At 49.2% G+C, this 14,074-nt stretch overlaps 1 protein-coding gene across 1 annotated transcript in view; it reads right to left on the minus strand.

Moving 5' to 3' along the window:
• ECHDC3 (enoyl-CoA hydratase domain containing 3) overlaps nucleotides 1-14,063 on the minus strand; it is an 18,233-nt gene extending 4,170 nt beyond the window's left edge. The window contains 6 exon segments of the mRNA XM_024734182.1: nucleotides 2,894-3,054; nucleotides 3,057-3,093; nucleotides 7,834-7,931; nucleotides 9,538-9,602; nucleotides 9,604-9,657; nucleotides 13,894-14,063. Coding sequence (XP_024589950.1) covers nucleotides 2,894-3,054; nucleotides 3,057-3,093; nucleotides 7,834-7,931; nucleotides 9,538-9,602; nucleotides 9,604-9,657; nucleotides 13,894-14,063 — 585 coding nt within the window.
• Nucleotides 14,064-14,074: the final 11 nt, after the last annotated feature.

Here is a 14,074-nt window from a genome sequence, read left to right on the forward strand (position 1 = left end):
CTCTCTGGTGATCCGCACGCGGGCTGGGTAGCAAGGCTTTCACTTAACATCCTCTCCATCTTGCAAGTTTTACTCTGATCTAATCAATTAGGAATTCAGATCCCGCAGATGCAGAGTTACTGTGGGTAAACTGGAGGAAGCAAGTGTTCCCGCGGAGACCTGACTGGTTTGGGAAGCCGGGGCTCTGGTCTTTCACGTGCTACCCCTGCCTGTGGTACCCACTGCTTTAGGGGCTGGGCGAGACCAGCTCTGACTGCGGGAGGGAGCAGCTGCACCAGGCAGGTCGTCTATACGTGCAATGAAGATGCATATTTAACTCAAGCTGGGGGAGGGGGACACTTTGCACACGTGGTAAATGATTCACGCCCAGGCTCAGTCTGGCTGGAACCCGAGGGCTCCTCGCCACGGTTTCTGCAGGACAAAAGGCAGCGTCCTCCGCACGCTGGGCAGTTCCCTAGGGTGACCAGCAGAGGGCACTGGCGACCCACACCTGCCGCCTCAGCCGTGTTGAAAGGGGCGGAGCTTCCCGACTGGGCCACTTGGCAAAGGCACCTGCTAGTTTTGCTTCCCGGCGGATGTGCACGGGAACGCTGGCATGTTACCCACGCAGGTGGCGGCCCGTGTATGGATGCGTCCCTGTGGGTGCAGCCAAGCACTGACGACAGGCAGGTGTGTTTTGGTCGGTTTTAGATTTTTGTGAATCCCTAGTTTTCCTCCTGGGGCGGGCCACGCAGGTGAGATTTATGCAACATGGTTCTGAGAACTGGGCTTCCTGGGAATTTAAGGCCTGTCTGACAAAAATTTTTTTCCTTCTTTCTTCTCAAAAACGAATTTAAAATTTGACACATATGATCAATTTGTAAGTTTCTGGGACTCAAGTATAAGCCTTGATTTTTAAAGTTTGTTTTTAATATTTTTTTTAAATGAGAATTTATTTTTAATTTTTGTCTGTGTTGGGTCTTCGTTGCTGTGCGTGGCCTTTCTCTAGTTGCGGCGAGCAGGGACTACTCTTCGTTGTGGTGCTCGGGCTTCTCTTTATGGCGGCTTCTCGTTGCAGAGCACGGGCTCTAGAGCGCAGGCTCAGTAGTTATGGCACATGGGCTTAGTTGCTCCGCGGCATGTGGGATCTTCCCTGACCAGGGCTTGAACGCACTCCCCTGCATTGGCAGGCAGATTCTTAACCACTGCGCCACCAGGGAAGTCCTAAAGTTTGTTTTGAGAAAGAATAGATTCTTATCTGGAAAGTAGGGCTGATTTAAAGTTTTCAAATGCTTTAACATGGAACCTTCCAGAATGTTAGGTGTCAAAGCTGAACAGCAGCAGGTTGGCCAAGCAACCACCTTTAATGTGCAAAAGGCCTGGAGATTTGATTTGCACAATTACAAGATACTTCGTTCATAAGCTCTGACGATAACTTTGTGATGCATTTTAATTTAATGTGCCAGCACCAAGCAGGGACTTAAGAAGTATTTATTGAATTAATATATAACATTTAAGGTAAATGTGTATCCTGGTGGGATCCAGACACACCCCTGAGTCTGAGGACACTGGAGCAAGCTGTTGTGTTCTGAGGGTCACCTTTTCCAATGTGGAGCCCATGTCCAGCTGGTTTTCAGAAGTGTATGTGTTTGTAGGTATCTGTCACCAGAATTTTCTCACAAACACACATTTCTGTAAAAGCTAATGAGGTGCATGAAAGGCAGGTGTGCTCCCCTGAACCTCTTGGTCCTGCGGCTTGATTTCCCTTGGGGCTCATTTCTTTTGTGCCTCCGGCATATGAGCAACTGCTAATTTTCCTAGTTGATGCTAAAATGGTTAATATATTCTAGAAAGCAATTTAGATTCCCTACTTGCTACGACTCTGGCACCCCCTTTAAAAACAGATTTCCAGTTGAGAATAAGGATGTATTTTTCCTTACAAGGAAAACAAGGAAACCACCGGTTTCCACTTAAGAGCTGTTCAGTAAACATTCTTTATGACGTTATAGGAAGGAGGAAAGCTTTGTGAAGAAAGTGGACTTCACAAAGGTTAGCAACAACAGAACAACTCTGGCAATGCAGCTCCTTCTGGGGCAGATTCGACACACCATGTACAGGACATTCCTGCAACCACTGCAAACCTGACACACTCAGTGTATCAGCTACTTTCAGTCCGTTCTGGAATGAGACAGATTGCTGGCAAACAGGAAGCCAGCGACAGAATGTCCTAGCCTCTTATACTGGCATATGTCACCATGCTATTATAGCTCATGGGCAACCTTTCCGTGCAACAAAACTGTGTCTGAATTGCATTTCAAATAGGAGTGCAAAAAATGTTCACCTTTATGGGCTTCCCTGGTGGCGCAGTGGTTGAGAATCTGCCTGCCAATGCAGGGGACACGGATTCGAGCCCTGGTCTGGGAAGATCCCACATGCCGCAGAGCGACTAGGCCCGTGAGCCACAATTACTGAGCCTGCACATCTGGAGCCTGTGCTCCGCAACAAGAGAGGCCGCGATAGTGAGAGGCCCGTGCACCGTGATGAAGAGTGGCCCGCACTTGCCACAACTAGAGAAAGCCCTCGCACAGAAACGAAGACCCAACACAGCCATAAATAAATAAAATTTAAAAAAAAATACATTTATTAAAAAAAAATGTTCACCTTTATGAAAACAAAGCATATCTAAAAACCTAACCAGCTGTACTGAGGGGTAGGCAAGAATGAAAAGCAGTGACTTACAAACTGACAGCCATTGGGATAACCTCCCAACACGAGACATTAGTACATTCAGCCAGCTCTGCTTTGGGCAGAATGTCCTGAATCAAACGGTACTTTCAACAAGAAAGTTCTGGAACTCACCCTCACAGGCACTGGAGGATCACAGTTAGCAAGGAGGTGCAGGGAGTTCAGTTACCTTTCTCAGCACCGCTCTCCCCAAGGCCACCCCGGGGGTGGAGCAGAAGAGCCCGATGTTCACGCCCGGCATGGCAAAGGAGGACTCGTCACTCGCCGCAGCAATGTCACAGCCGGCAACCAGCTGACACCTGGCGGCAGCGGCCAGGCCGTTCACCATGCGATGATGGGGACCGGGTGGGTCTGGATCAGCATCATGACCTGAAGAGCAAACACACCTGCTTCGCTTCCATCCGAGAGTGAGGTGCAACAGTAACACTCAGGATTTTATGTGACTTTACTGTTTTCAGAGCCCTTTTCATATGCTATCAGTGTATCAGATTCTATGACAAAAAGGGTAGGGGAAGTCACAAAGAGAATAACTTTCATTAAATATCGACGGTGAGCCAGACTGTGTGATTTGGTCTTCCTGAGATCCAGGAGGAAGGAACCAGGACACCAAGGCTCACGGGGGAAGTAACCCCTAAGGCCACCAGATCTGCGAGGGGGGCTATGGGGTCTGAGCCACCTCTGTCTGACTCCAGGCCCCTGGTCTGTCCCTAAGCATGATTTCTGTGAGGATGCTATCCCCTCAACCGCTCCCCTAGCAACCCCGCTGCAGAAGAGGGCTGACTTTGACCTCTGGGGAACAAGCAGTTCTGTCCCAAAGGTGCCTGCGTGGAGCTCTTGTGTTAAAAGTCTGAAACAGGTGGGAAAGGGCCTGGGAAGTAATTTCCTTAGTAATTACTTCTCCAATTACCACCATGATACTCTCTCAATTCTATTAAGATGGTGGGGAACACCCTGCTGTCATCAAAATAAACAAAATTCCAGGGCTTCCCTGGTGGCACAGTGGTTGAGAGTCCGCCTGCCGATGCAGGGGACATGGGTTCGTGCCCCGGTCCGGGAGGATCCCACATGCCGCGGAGCGGCTAGGCCCATGAGCCATGGCCGCTGAGCCTGCGCGTCCGGAGCCTGTGCTCCGCAACGGGAGAGGCCACAAAAGTGAGAGTCCCGCATACCGGAAAATAAATAAATACATAAATTAAATAAAATAAACAGAATTCCAAAATGCATTGGCACAGAGAGGGTAGCTGGAAACTGGCTCAGGTGAGACCCCTCCCCCGCAAAATCTCCAGAACTTTAACTTAGTTTTGCAGCTTATGAAATAACTTGGCTAATTTCTCCATTTTTTTCCATGACACTCTAAACAGATTGTGTTACTATGGTGACTTCAGTGTATAAATGTTTGCCCTTCGACCCCGGCAGGAGGGAGTGGAGGCGGGGACCTGGCCTTGCTTCCCACGGAGCCGCTCCAAGGAAAACGACCTTCACGGATTCCAAGGTTTTGTCTAAGGAACTTACCTTTTGTGTTCATGAACATTTGGTACTTGTCAGCTTTATTATAAAATGGCCAATTATATAGTTAGGGATATGATATCATATTCCTGATATCAGGAATTGGGGGTTCGCCTTTTGAGAATCTGGTAAATGCTAATGACCCTCCTCCAGAGGAATGCACATATATGTACCAGCACCCCAAACTGCTGGTGGGTACAGGGGGTTCGTGCACATACGTGAGGATGGGGAGGGTGAGGGGCAGCGCTGCTTCTCAGGGGACACAGTAGCAAGCAGGCTGCACAACAGCATGTAAGGTCTGACTGCAGAGGCAGAAAGGACTGTTTCAGCTCTGACTGTCATCCGTCACCTGATCAGCTGAAGGTAGGAAGAGTCAGTTGGCTGTGACTTGGGTGGCACAGTCTGTCTCCTGCCTGTCGTCTAGGAAGGGCTGAGACTCCACACAAGCTGATGGGAAATACTTAGGCAATCCAGTAGATCACCAACATTAAAAATATCCTACCCTCGATCTAGGAATTCTACGAAATAATCTGAAATAGGGCAAAAAGCTGTCTGGACCAAGATGTTCACCAAATCATTACTTTATAATAGTAAAAACTATAAATCATATAAATATACAAAAATAAGTAAATGGCTATATAAACTAAAATATATTCCAATGCAATGGAATGCTACATTCTCATTACAATGAAATTTTCTGAGAGAAATATCAGCATGGTGGTCTGCAGTGAGGCTGCTGGGGGCCGACACCCCAGCTATCACTTACTTTCTTCCTATCCCTCAGTCTTCACATCTGTAAAATGGGTATAATTATAGTAACAACCTTACAGAACAGGAAGATTATGTAAATTAACATGTCTAAAGTTCTCAAAGTATCACCTGGCACATAGTAAGCATTCAATGCTATGATGATACTACACAATTATACTGTATAATCACACCCATGTATGATCATTTAAACAAATGGGTACACATGGGAAAGGATGAAAAAGAAATACAGCAAAATATTAATTACAGTTCTCTCTGGGTGGTATGATCATGGGTGTAGTATCAGTAATTTATTTTTCTTCCTTTTGTTCTTCTAGATTTTCCAAATTTTCTATAAGAAGTATCTATTACTTTTTTTTTTTTTTTTTTTTAGAACCTGTGTCCCCTGCATCGGCAGGTGGACTCCCAACCACTGCACCACCAGGGAAGCCCTCTATTACTTTTATAATTTAAAAATATTTTAAATAAAGTTAGAGAGCAATTCAGGGAAGACAGAGGGAACCTAGCTAATACACCAGCTGGGTAACCAATCCCTTGATTGTCAAGAATGATTAGTCCTCCTATTTTGCCTCCTGAATTCAGTACTTGTTTTGGTCCTGCCTACTCCAAAATGGGACATAAATTTAGCTCTGCCCCAGCCTCACTGAACAGCATCACGGAGGGTTCTACGCTCGTTCCCAAAGCAAGTGGCCCTGTCCCTTTGTCACATCAGTGGTGGGTGTGAGGAGGAGGGAAGACTCTTCCTGGACCAGGGTTTCCACCTTCAAACTTGAACGGGACGAAAGAGGAGACCAGGACGGGCCTCCAGCGAAAGCCCCCCACATCTGCCCGAGGGAGGTGACGTTTGCGCTTCCCTGACCAGGTATTTCTTCTCATTTTCAATTTGCCCCATTTCTGATTTGTAAATAACTAACCGTCATGCGGCACTTGTGGTCTGTGACAGATCTGCTACAGAACTTAGATGCGGAGACAATCCAGATCTTTCTTCCTTTCTTCCATCCCCTGTTCTCATGCATAAACTGAATGGGGAAATACCTAGCTCATTCTGTTCCCGTCTGCCAGCTGATTACACTTGCAAACTGAAATCTCACACAAGTTCACGGTGTTCAGATTTATCCAGGGCAATGTGATTTTCTTCGAAAAAGTATTAGAGAAGTCAGTGTACTTTCAGGTCCTATTTTACTACATCGGGGTGAAGTCCTGTATGCGTCTTTTTTCAGTGAGTTGGAGGCATCCGTGGGGTGGAAGCTTCCAGAAGATCTGGCCTTTGTCCGGGGGAGAATCTCAGCTCCCCTGTGGTCCTTTGCTGTTTAGATCTCAGTTCATGAAGATACCACAGAAAAGTGAGCAAAACAGTCCCTTTAGGGAGGATGGAAGGGCTCCACTGGTTCTCTACAATGATTTTCTATTTCGACCAAACATACCAGATTAGTAGAAAAATAACTTTTAAAGCACCAAGTCCTGGCAAACACAACAGCGGAATGTCCCATAAGCATCATTAATGTGAAACAAAAGACTGAAGTCTTGGCTCTGACTTGCTCCCATCTCCATGAAGTCAAGTCAATCCCTTTTCCGGTTTGTCCCTCCACGAGATGAGAAACTGTAATGTGATCTCCGAAGGGGTTTCTGGAAGGGCAAGGAAAACGAGAATGTATCCCAATCACCTTCCCCTTCCCATCTCTGATGCTCACTTCTGTCTGGTCTACAGTGAAGGTATCGCTAAATATTTGTTGAATCATTAATAAACATTGATAACCAAAGAGATGAATGACTAAGTCAATGTACAAAGGAGAAATTAGGTGAAGTAATCTTAGGGTTAGGTTATGAAATGGCTTTATACGTCTTCCTTCTCAACTAGATTTCCAGTTTCAGGTCGGCTGGAAACTCTTTTTTCCTTCTGTTTCCCTCAGTATCTTGCAAGTATGCATATAGCAGGTGCTCAATAGATGATCATTAAATGAACAATGTGTTAAAGTTGGATTCTATATTTTTGGTTATCTGGGTTGATTTGATGCATTTGTAAGTCACCCCCAACTTTTGTCCTTCCTCCCCTGCATCTGTTGTCAATTTCCCTCCTTAATGTGGTTAAAGAGACAGAAGATGGAGGTGAAAATGAAGAAGGTTATTTTCCTACTTGGAGGCAGTGATTATAAAGGTTAGTTGAAAGAAGCGTTTGAAAATAATTTTAAAAATAATTATTGTTAAGGGCTTCCCTGGTGGCACAGTGGTTGAGAGTCTGCCTGCTGATGCAGGGGACACGAGTTAGTGCCCCGGTCCGGGAGGATCCCACATGCCGCGGAGCAGCTAGGCCCGTGAGCCATGGCCGCTGAGCCTGCGCGTCCAGAGCCTGTGCTCCGCAACAGGAGAGGCCACAACAGTGAGAGGCCCGCGTACCGCAAAAAAAAAAAAAAAAATCATTATTGTTATGAATGCTCTCTTTGCCATTAACAGAGTTGTTTTAGTTTAAAATTTTTAAACTTTTAATAATCTTAGGTTCTTCTCTAAAGATGTACATTTCTGCCCTCTACCTCTTACTTAAGACATGGATACCAGGACATACCCCCTTAAGGCAGAGATGGCAACTCTGAGTCGCAGCTTATGTTTTCCTTTCTTTGGCCTATGGCAAGATCAAAAGCCAACCACGGTCACTTCTGAAAAGTCTACACCAAATAGTTGCTTGGATGAAGGGTTCACCAATGACCATAGAGGTTTCAGTAGTTCTGCAGTGGTGACGTCTCATAGCTTAAGACCTTATCTGTAAGCTAGAAGCCTAATTCAATATTTAATACTGTTATCACTCTCAGGCTTGCAATGTCAACTGTCACCCTGGCTTACCTCAGAGCAGGTTCGGAACACTTCAGCGTGATAATCTGGGCCGTGCTCATCCGTCAGTTCCTTTCAATCATGCCCAGAAGAAAATACAGGCCCCTCAGCTGCAGTGTTTCCAGTTGAGCAAAGAAAAGACAGAGATGTAAACAGCCAGAGCTGGGGCTGTGAATAACTTCAGGGAGCGAGTGTATCGATGCTGTGGACACTTAGAGAAAGTTAATGGCCCGATTTTGATAAGAATAATTCCAGACAGCCTGAAAAGCTGCGGCCAGTACTTCATGAAGACAGTGCAGGGTGAGGCATCTGTTTCCTAAAAGGTCCCTGGTGGAAACCAGTGAAGACACACAATTACAAAAAGGAGAAGGCTCAGGGACCAAGGCGACGGTACTCTTTTCAGAGTCGTCCCTTTGGTCCCACAATTTTGTTTGGGGACTTGGTCTGGCCTGAGTATACCGACTGACCCAGGGCCACATAAATCCACCAGGCCTTCAGCAGCGCCCCTGTCATTTAGCCTGTAGACAGCGGGCCACCCCTAGGGCTGGAGTCAGGAAGGTCAAAGTGTGAAGAGAATCCCTTTATTTTAAAAACAAGGGACCTGAGGAGGTGGTTTTATTGTCACTGTGGTCATTAACCACCACGACAAAATGTAATTCCACTGATAAGCCGGTAACACTTCTTCATATTTCCTCTTGTCCTGGCAGTTCTGACAGGCAGCAAGGGAGGAAATGGTGCCGTCTGGAAGTGAGCTGCCTTCGCTGCATCCGGGTTATGCCCCCGACTGCTGACCTCAAACAGCTCTATTTCTTTTCTCTTCACCACATAAAACAGTTGAAAATGTATATTCAACCACTGATAAGAAGGTCACATTCTCCAGAAACACTGATCCTTAATTTTTTTTTTTTTTTTTTTTGGTACGCGGGCCTCTCACTGTTGTGGCCTCTCCCGTTGCGGAGCACAGGCTCCGGACGCGCAGGCTCAGCGGCCATGGCTCATGGGCCCAGCCGCTCCGCGTCATGTGGGATCCTCCCGGACCGGGGCACGAACCCGTGTCCCCTGCATCGGCAGGCGGACTCTCAACCACTGCGCCACCGGGGAAGCCCTGATCCTTAATTTTTTTAAAAAAAAGCATCACAGAGCATCATCCATATTACTTGTCTGTGGATGCTTTAAAAATACTGACATTGCTATTATTTATACCACTGCCATCATCACCAGATAATTTGGTAAAAATTCTTACTGGAAAAAGAGCAAGGAAAGAATTGGGCAAAATATGGCACCCTTTCTGGCACCGTTGAAGAAGACTGCTCATCTCAGTTGAGAGCCTGGTAAGAACTGAAAGACAAACCGATCGAGTGTCCTAGCAGCCTGGTCCTAGCCCACTAGGCAGTCTACCAAAAGGATTGGCGATTAAACCCATCATATAAGGTCCACGAGGAAATCAGTGCTCTGCCTTTGATGGGAAGACCAGCATAGCCACGAGTGGCAATGTTTAGTATCCCACAGAAAGGAAGAGACATATTTTCACGGCACGGTAATCTCTGCCACAATTTCCAGTTAGTACTGTTAGCACCAAGGTTCCCACCATACACAAGTTGAGGAGCTTCAGAATAATTCTCCCATTAAATGAGGGAATGCCCTAGTTAACCAAAGAATTTTGAGACACCTCTTCTGGGTCCTGCAGAACACTGAGGATGGACACCTGACCAATACCTGAAATAATAATGACCTTCAGATCTTGGCTTTCGGCTTTGTGAAGAATGTCGTTTTGGAGAGCTCAGCGTCGCCAGTGACAGCGCGTTTCTTCTCTTTGGATCGCTTAAGACAATTCTCCTGTGAAGAACAATTTATAATTACCGGGTCATGTGCCAAGTCCAAACAAGTAAGGACCCTTGCAATTCCTTTCTAATTTGGGAGCTATTTAAAAAACCCCAGAAAAGAGAGCCGTGGGCGCTCAGAGGCCATTGAGAGGGTTTGTCAACTCTCGGGAGTGACAGCCAAGTCCAGACAAGGAGACCACCTGAGATGCACGTGGGGCTCTCTCTCTTCCCTTGAGTTGTTTCCCTTTTTCTCCAAGTTTGCTCTCAGAACCATTACTGCCACCTCCACAGACAGGGCAAGACGCAGCGGTTCCAAAATCATCGCTGCCCAGACTGAGTGGCTGCGAGGTCTGTAAGACAGCGGCAGGGTCCGGAGAGAAAATATGGCCCCAAATTTCCTCCCACCCACCCCACAGAAGAGGCAGCTGAGGTGCAGATGCCAATATGCGTCTCTGACAACACTGTCTCACCTCCTCTGTAGTGACATCCTGTAATTCAGCAAAATCGTTCCTGTTTGAGAAAGGGGTGATACGTGAAGACCTGCGCAGCAAGAGGGCGTCTGGGACGTCATCCCCAAAGGCTGGTGTTCAAAGGCCTGCTTGCTGTTTTAAAGTAGCCCACGTGCTGGTGATAATAACCTGGATTTTCATCTTACTGCCTAAACATAGAAATGTCTTCTTTTTGATCGTATATGGAATGGGCAACGGGCCAGACACCAGATGATTGTTGTATATTTTCTATCTGTTTCCCATCCATCTCCGCCCACGTTTTCTGCCTTCCTCGTTCTTTTTTTTTTAATAAGTGTTTTTTATTTAATATAAATTTATTTATTTTTGACTGTGTTGGGTCTTCATTGCTGCGCGTGGGCTTTCTCTAGTTGAGGCGAGAGGGGGCTACTCTTCACTGCAGTGCGCGGGCTTCTCACTGCGGTGGCTTCTCATTGCAGAGCACGGGCTCTAGGTGCACGGGCTTCCGTAGTTGTGGCACATGTGCTTAGTAGTTGTGGCTCGTGGGCTCTAGGGCATAGGCTCAGTAGTTGTGGCGCACGCACTTAGTTACTCTGCAGCATGTGGGATCTTCCCCGACCAGGGCTCGAACCCGTGTCCCCTTCATTGGCAGGCGGATTCTTAACCACTGTGCCACCGGGGAAGTCCCTCATTCTTTTTTGAATCTGATATTTCCACTGCTGTGTGTCAACCCAGGGTCACTGGGCTTCTGTGCCTGCCACTCCACAGAAGCTGTTGCTGCCAAGACTCTCCCGATTGCCAGAACCAAACCCAGTGGCCGCCGTGGTCCTGCTCGCCTTCTGGAAACACTCTCCTCCTCCCCGTTTTTCTGGTGCTTCTCTTGCTGCTCCTTCTCTACTTCCGTGACGGGCTCCTAGCCTTCTTCTCAGCCCCAAATGCCACGACCCTCAGAGTCCCCTCTTTTGCCCTCTTCTTGTTCCATACACTCCTCCTGGGCCACTTCACCGTGGCCTTGGCATCAGCTACCACCTCTGTGCTGACCACGCCCAGTCTTTGCCCCACTTCAAACCTCTCTCTGAGCTCCAGACCCACAAGTTCACCGGCCTGCTTCCTGGACTCCTCCACCGAGGCGCCCCTTGGGCGTCTTCCCCCAGTGACCTCAGCAGCCCCTCCCCCTTCGCTTATCTCAGAAAGCCATCCTGGATTGCCCAATGGCTCCGTTCCTCATTCCACAGGATATCAACCCCCGTGGATAATACCTCCTCAGAATCTCACGCGTCTGAATTCCCCCAGTGGCTACCTTGGTTCAGAACATGGGATGTCTTGCACCTGGAGCTTTAACACCATCCCTCTTGAGAGAGGATCTCTTTAAGAGTGAGGTCACCATCAGGGCAGTTGATAAAAGTATAAATTTTCCGGGGCTTCCCTGGTGGTGCAGTGGTTAAGAATCTGCCTGCCAATGCAGGGGACACGGGTTTGAGCCCTGGTCCGGGAAGATCCCACGTGCCGCGGAGCAACTAAGCCCGTGCACGACAACTACTGAGCCTGTGATCTAGAGCCCGCGAGCCACAACTACTGAGCCCGTGTGCCACAACTACTGAGCCTGCGCTCTAGAGCCTGCAAGCCACAACTACTGAGACACAATTTCAGTGCCACAACTACTGAAGCCCGCACACCTAGAGCCCATGCTCCGCAACAAGCCACCGCAATGCGAAGCCCATGCACCACAACGAAGAGTAGCCCCCGCTCGCCGCAACTAGAGAAAGCCCACACGCAGCAACGAAGACCCAACGCAGCCAAAAAATAAATAAATTTATTTTAAAAAAATGTAAACTTTCCATTCACGGGGCAAGAGATGGTCCCTGTAGATGCCACAGTGAGCTGTCGGAAGGCCATCCTATCGGCATAAACCACCAGAAGGTCCAGGAGGCAAGACACTGCCAGATTCCCACACAGGGGCAACACTCAATGTGTATCTGTTGACTGAATTCATGATCAAAAAGAGCATTTCTGTTTTTCACGGCCAGTTCCACCACTGCTGTGGATTTTAACCTCGTCTAGTTTTTTGGCACCTCTTTTAAACCTAAGTGGCAAGTACCCTGAGATGGCACGGCAAGAGTGAGGACAAGTTTGGAGGCAGATGGGCCTTTCTCTGACTCCTGGCAACCCTACCTCCTGGCCATGTGAGCTCGAACAGGCTGTTACCTCTCTGAACCCTGTCAAGTGGCGTTATCTACCTAGTGGGCTGTCGTAAGGGCTGGGATAAGGTGTAGCGCCGAGCACAGTACCCAACTCTGAGCTGGCCCTCACTACACGGCAGTACTGTCACCGAGAGAAGCAGCTTTGAAAAGGGACACTTGAGTGAGTTGCTCCAGCTCACCCACTTAGTGCCTGACATAGTTCTGCTTTAGCGCTGGCCTCCGGGCTTCCTTGCTACTAAACCATTCCCAGCATGTATGATAGATTGTTCCCACCAACCCCGCTTCTGATTCATGTTTCACTCTGGAGAATCAATGAGATCTTCTGTTGCCTGGCTGCCGTGCCAAATGGGCCAGATTTGCAAAAACAGAAGTGCCCTTGAAAATAGGCAAGAAGGGCCCCTGCCCGGGCCCTCTTCTAGCGGTGCCCCTCCAGGTGAGCAAGGAGTCCACTGGGAAGTTGGGATGTGCCCACCTGGAAATCACCGCCCTCTTCCACACCCCGCCCCAGTCACCTGAAACCCTGGAATTCCCTGGCTCTGCAGTGGGAAACATTAGGCCCAGAGGGTGGCTGTGAGCAGCTGTCTGTAGGGGGTGAAGGATTAGACAGATTGTGGGCATGCTGCACGGGGTGTCTGCAGACCTGTGTGCCAAGGCCCTGGCAGAGCAGCAGGAGGGAGGGGTGGAGAAGGAAAGAACAAAGCTGCAGGCTCTCCCCTGCTTTGGGGGAGTTCCTAGGAGCCTGGGGATTGTAAATTCAAACACAGCCTTCCAGGTCTTATGACGGCCTACTTGTGAGGGGAGGAGAAGAAAACATATTTCACAGCTTGATTTGTAAGGTCTAAATACTCAGACATGCTATCTAGGCCTCCCTCTGCACTCCTGCCCTGGCCAGGCAAACGTCAGAGTGAGGCCTGGATGGGGCTGGGGCCTTCTACCTTTATCACGCCACCGTCCACTTTCAAGTTTGTGCTCTGGTATGTTTTTGTAAAAGGGTTTTAGGCTTGTTGAGCCAAAGGGCAGAGCTCAGTACCCTGTGTCCTTTAGCCTATTTATTTACCTGCCCTCACGTGGGCACTGCTAGATGATGGCCAAGGAGCAGCTCGGCTATCCCTGACCTCGCCTCGGAGCCTGGTCAGGTTTGTGAGGCACAGAACCCTCTACTGAAGGGCTTTCTCAAAGGTACAGCAGCGGTGGAGCCTCCCACAAGGCTGCCCACGCTGAGCCCAACTGCACTGTCGACTTGGCCTGGGTTTAAAGGCAGTGCTGGAGGCCTCCCAGGTAGCCCCACTTAAATCCTCCGTGTGCGTCCTGCAGGGTCGCGAAGGCCACTGGGCCCAGTCAAGGGACGTCTGTAAACGCAGCATCCGCGGATTCCCTCCACGTCGGACTTCTCCGCCGGACCGATCCGCTGTGATGGATAAACTGGGCTCCTGGCGGGCGGAGCTGACCACTGACCGAGCCTCGCTGTACTCCGCGTGGGGTGGCGCGGTCGGCGGCCCGGCCTCCTCCACCCCTCTCTCTTCCCGGGTCCCGCCGGCCACGCTCCCTGGGAACAGCCCCGCACGCCCGCGGGCCGCTGACCTGATGCCGTCCCGCTGCCGCGTGCTGGTGGGTCGCGACCCCGGCTCCGGCCGCCCGACCCCGGCCGGTCCCCCGCTGCAGAAGCCGGCGGTGAGTGGAGGCCACGGGCCGCGCCGGAGCCAGCCCGACCCCTTTGCCCCCAAGGCCCGCAGGCCCGCGGCGGCGGCCATGGCGGCCAGAG

Source organism: Neophocaena asiaeorientalis, unplaced genomic scaffold (genome assembly GCF_003031525.2).
Source record: "Neophocaena asiaeorientalis asiaeorientalis breed wild unplaced genomic scaffold, Neophocaena_asiaeorientalis_V1.1 scaffold120, whole genome shotgun sequence".
NCBI lineage: Eukaryota > Metazoa > Chordata > Mammalia > Artiodactyla > Phocoenidae > Neophocaena > Neophocaena asiaeorientalis.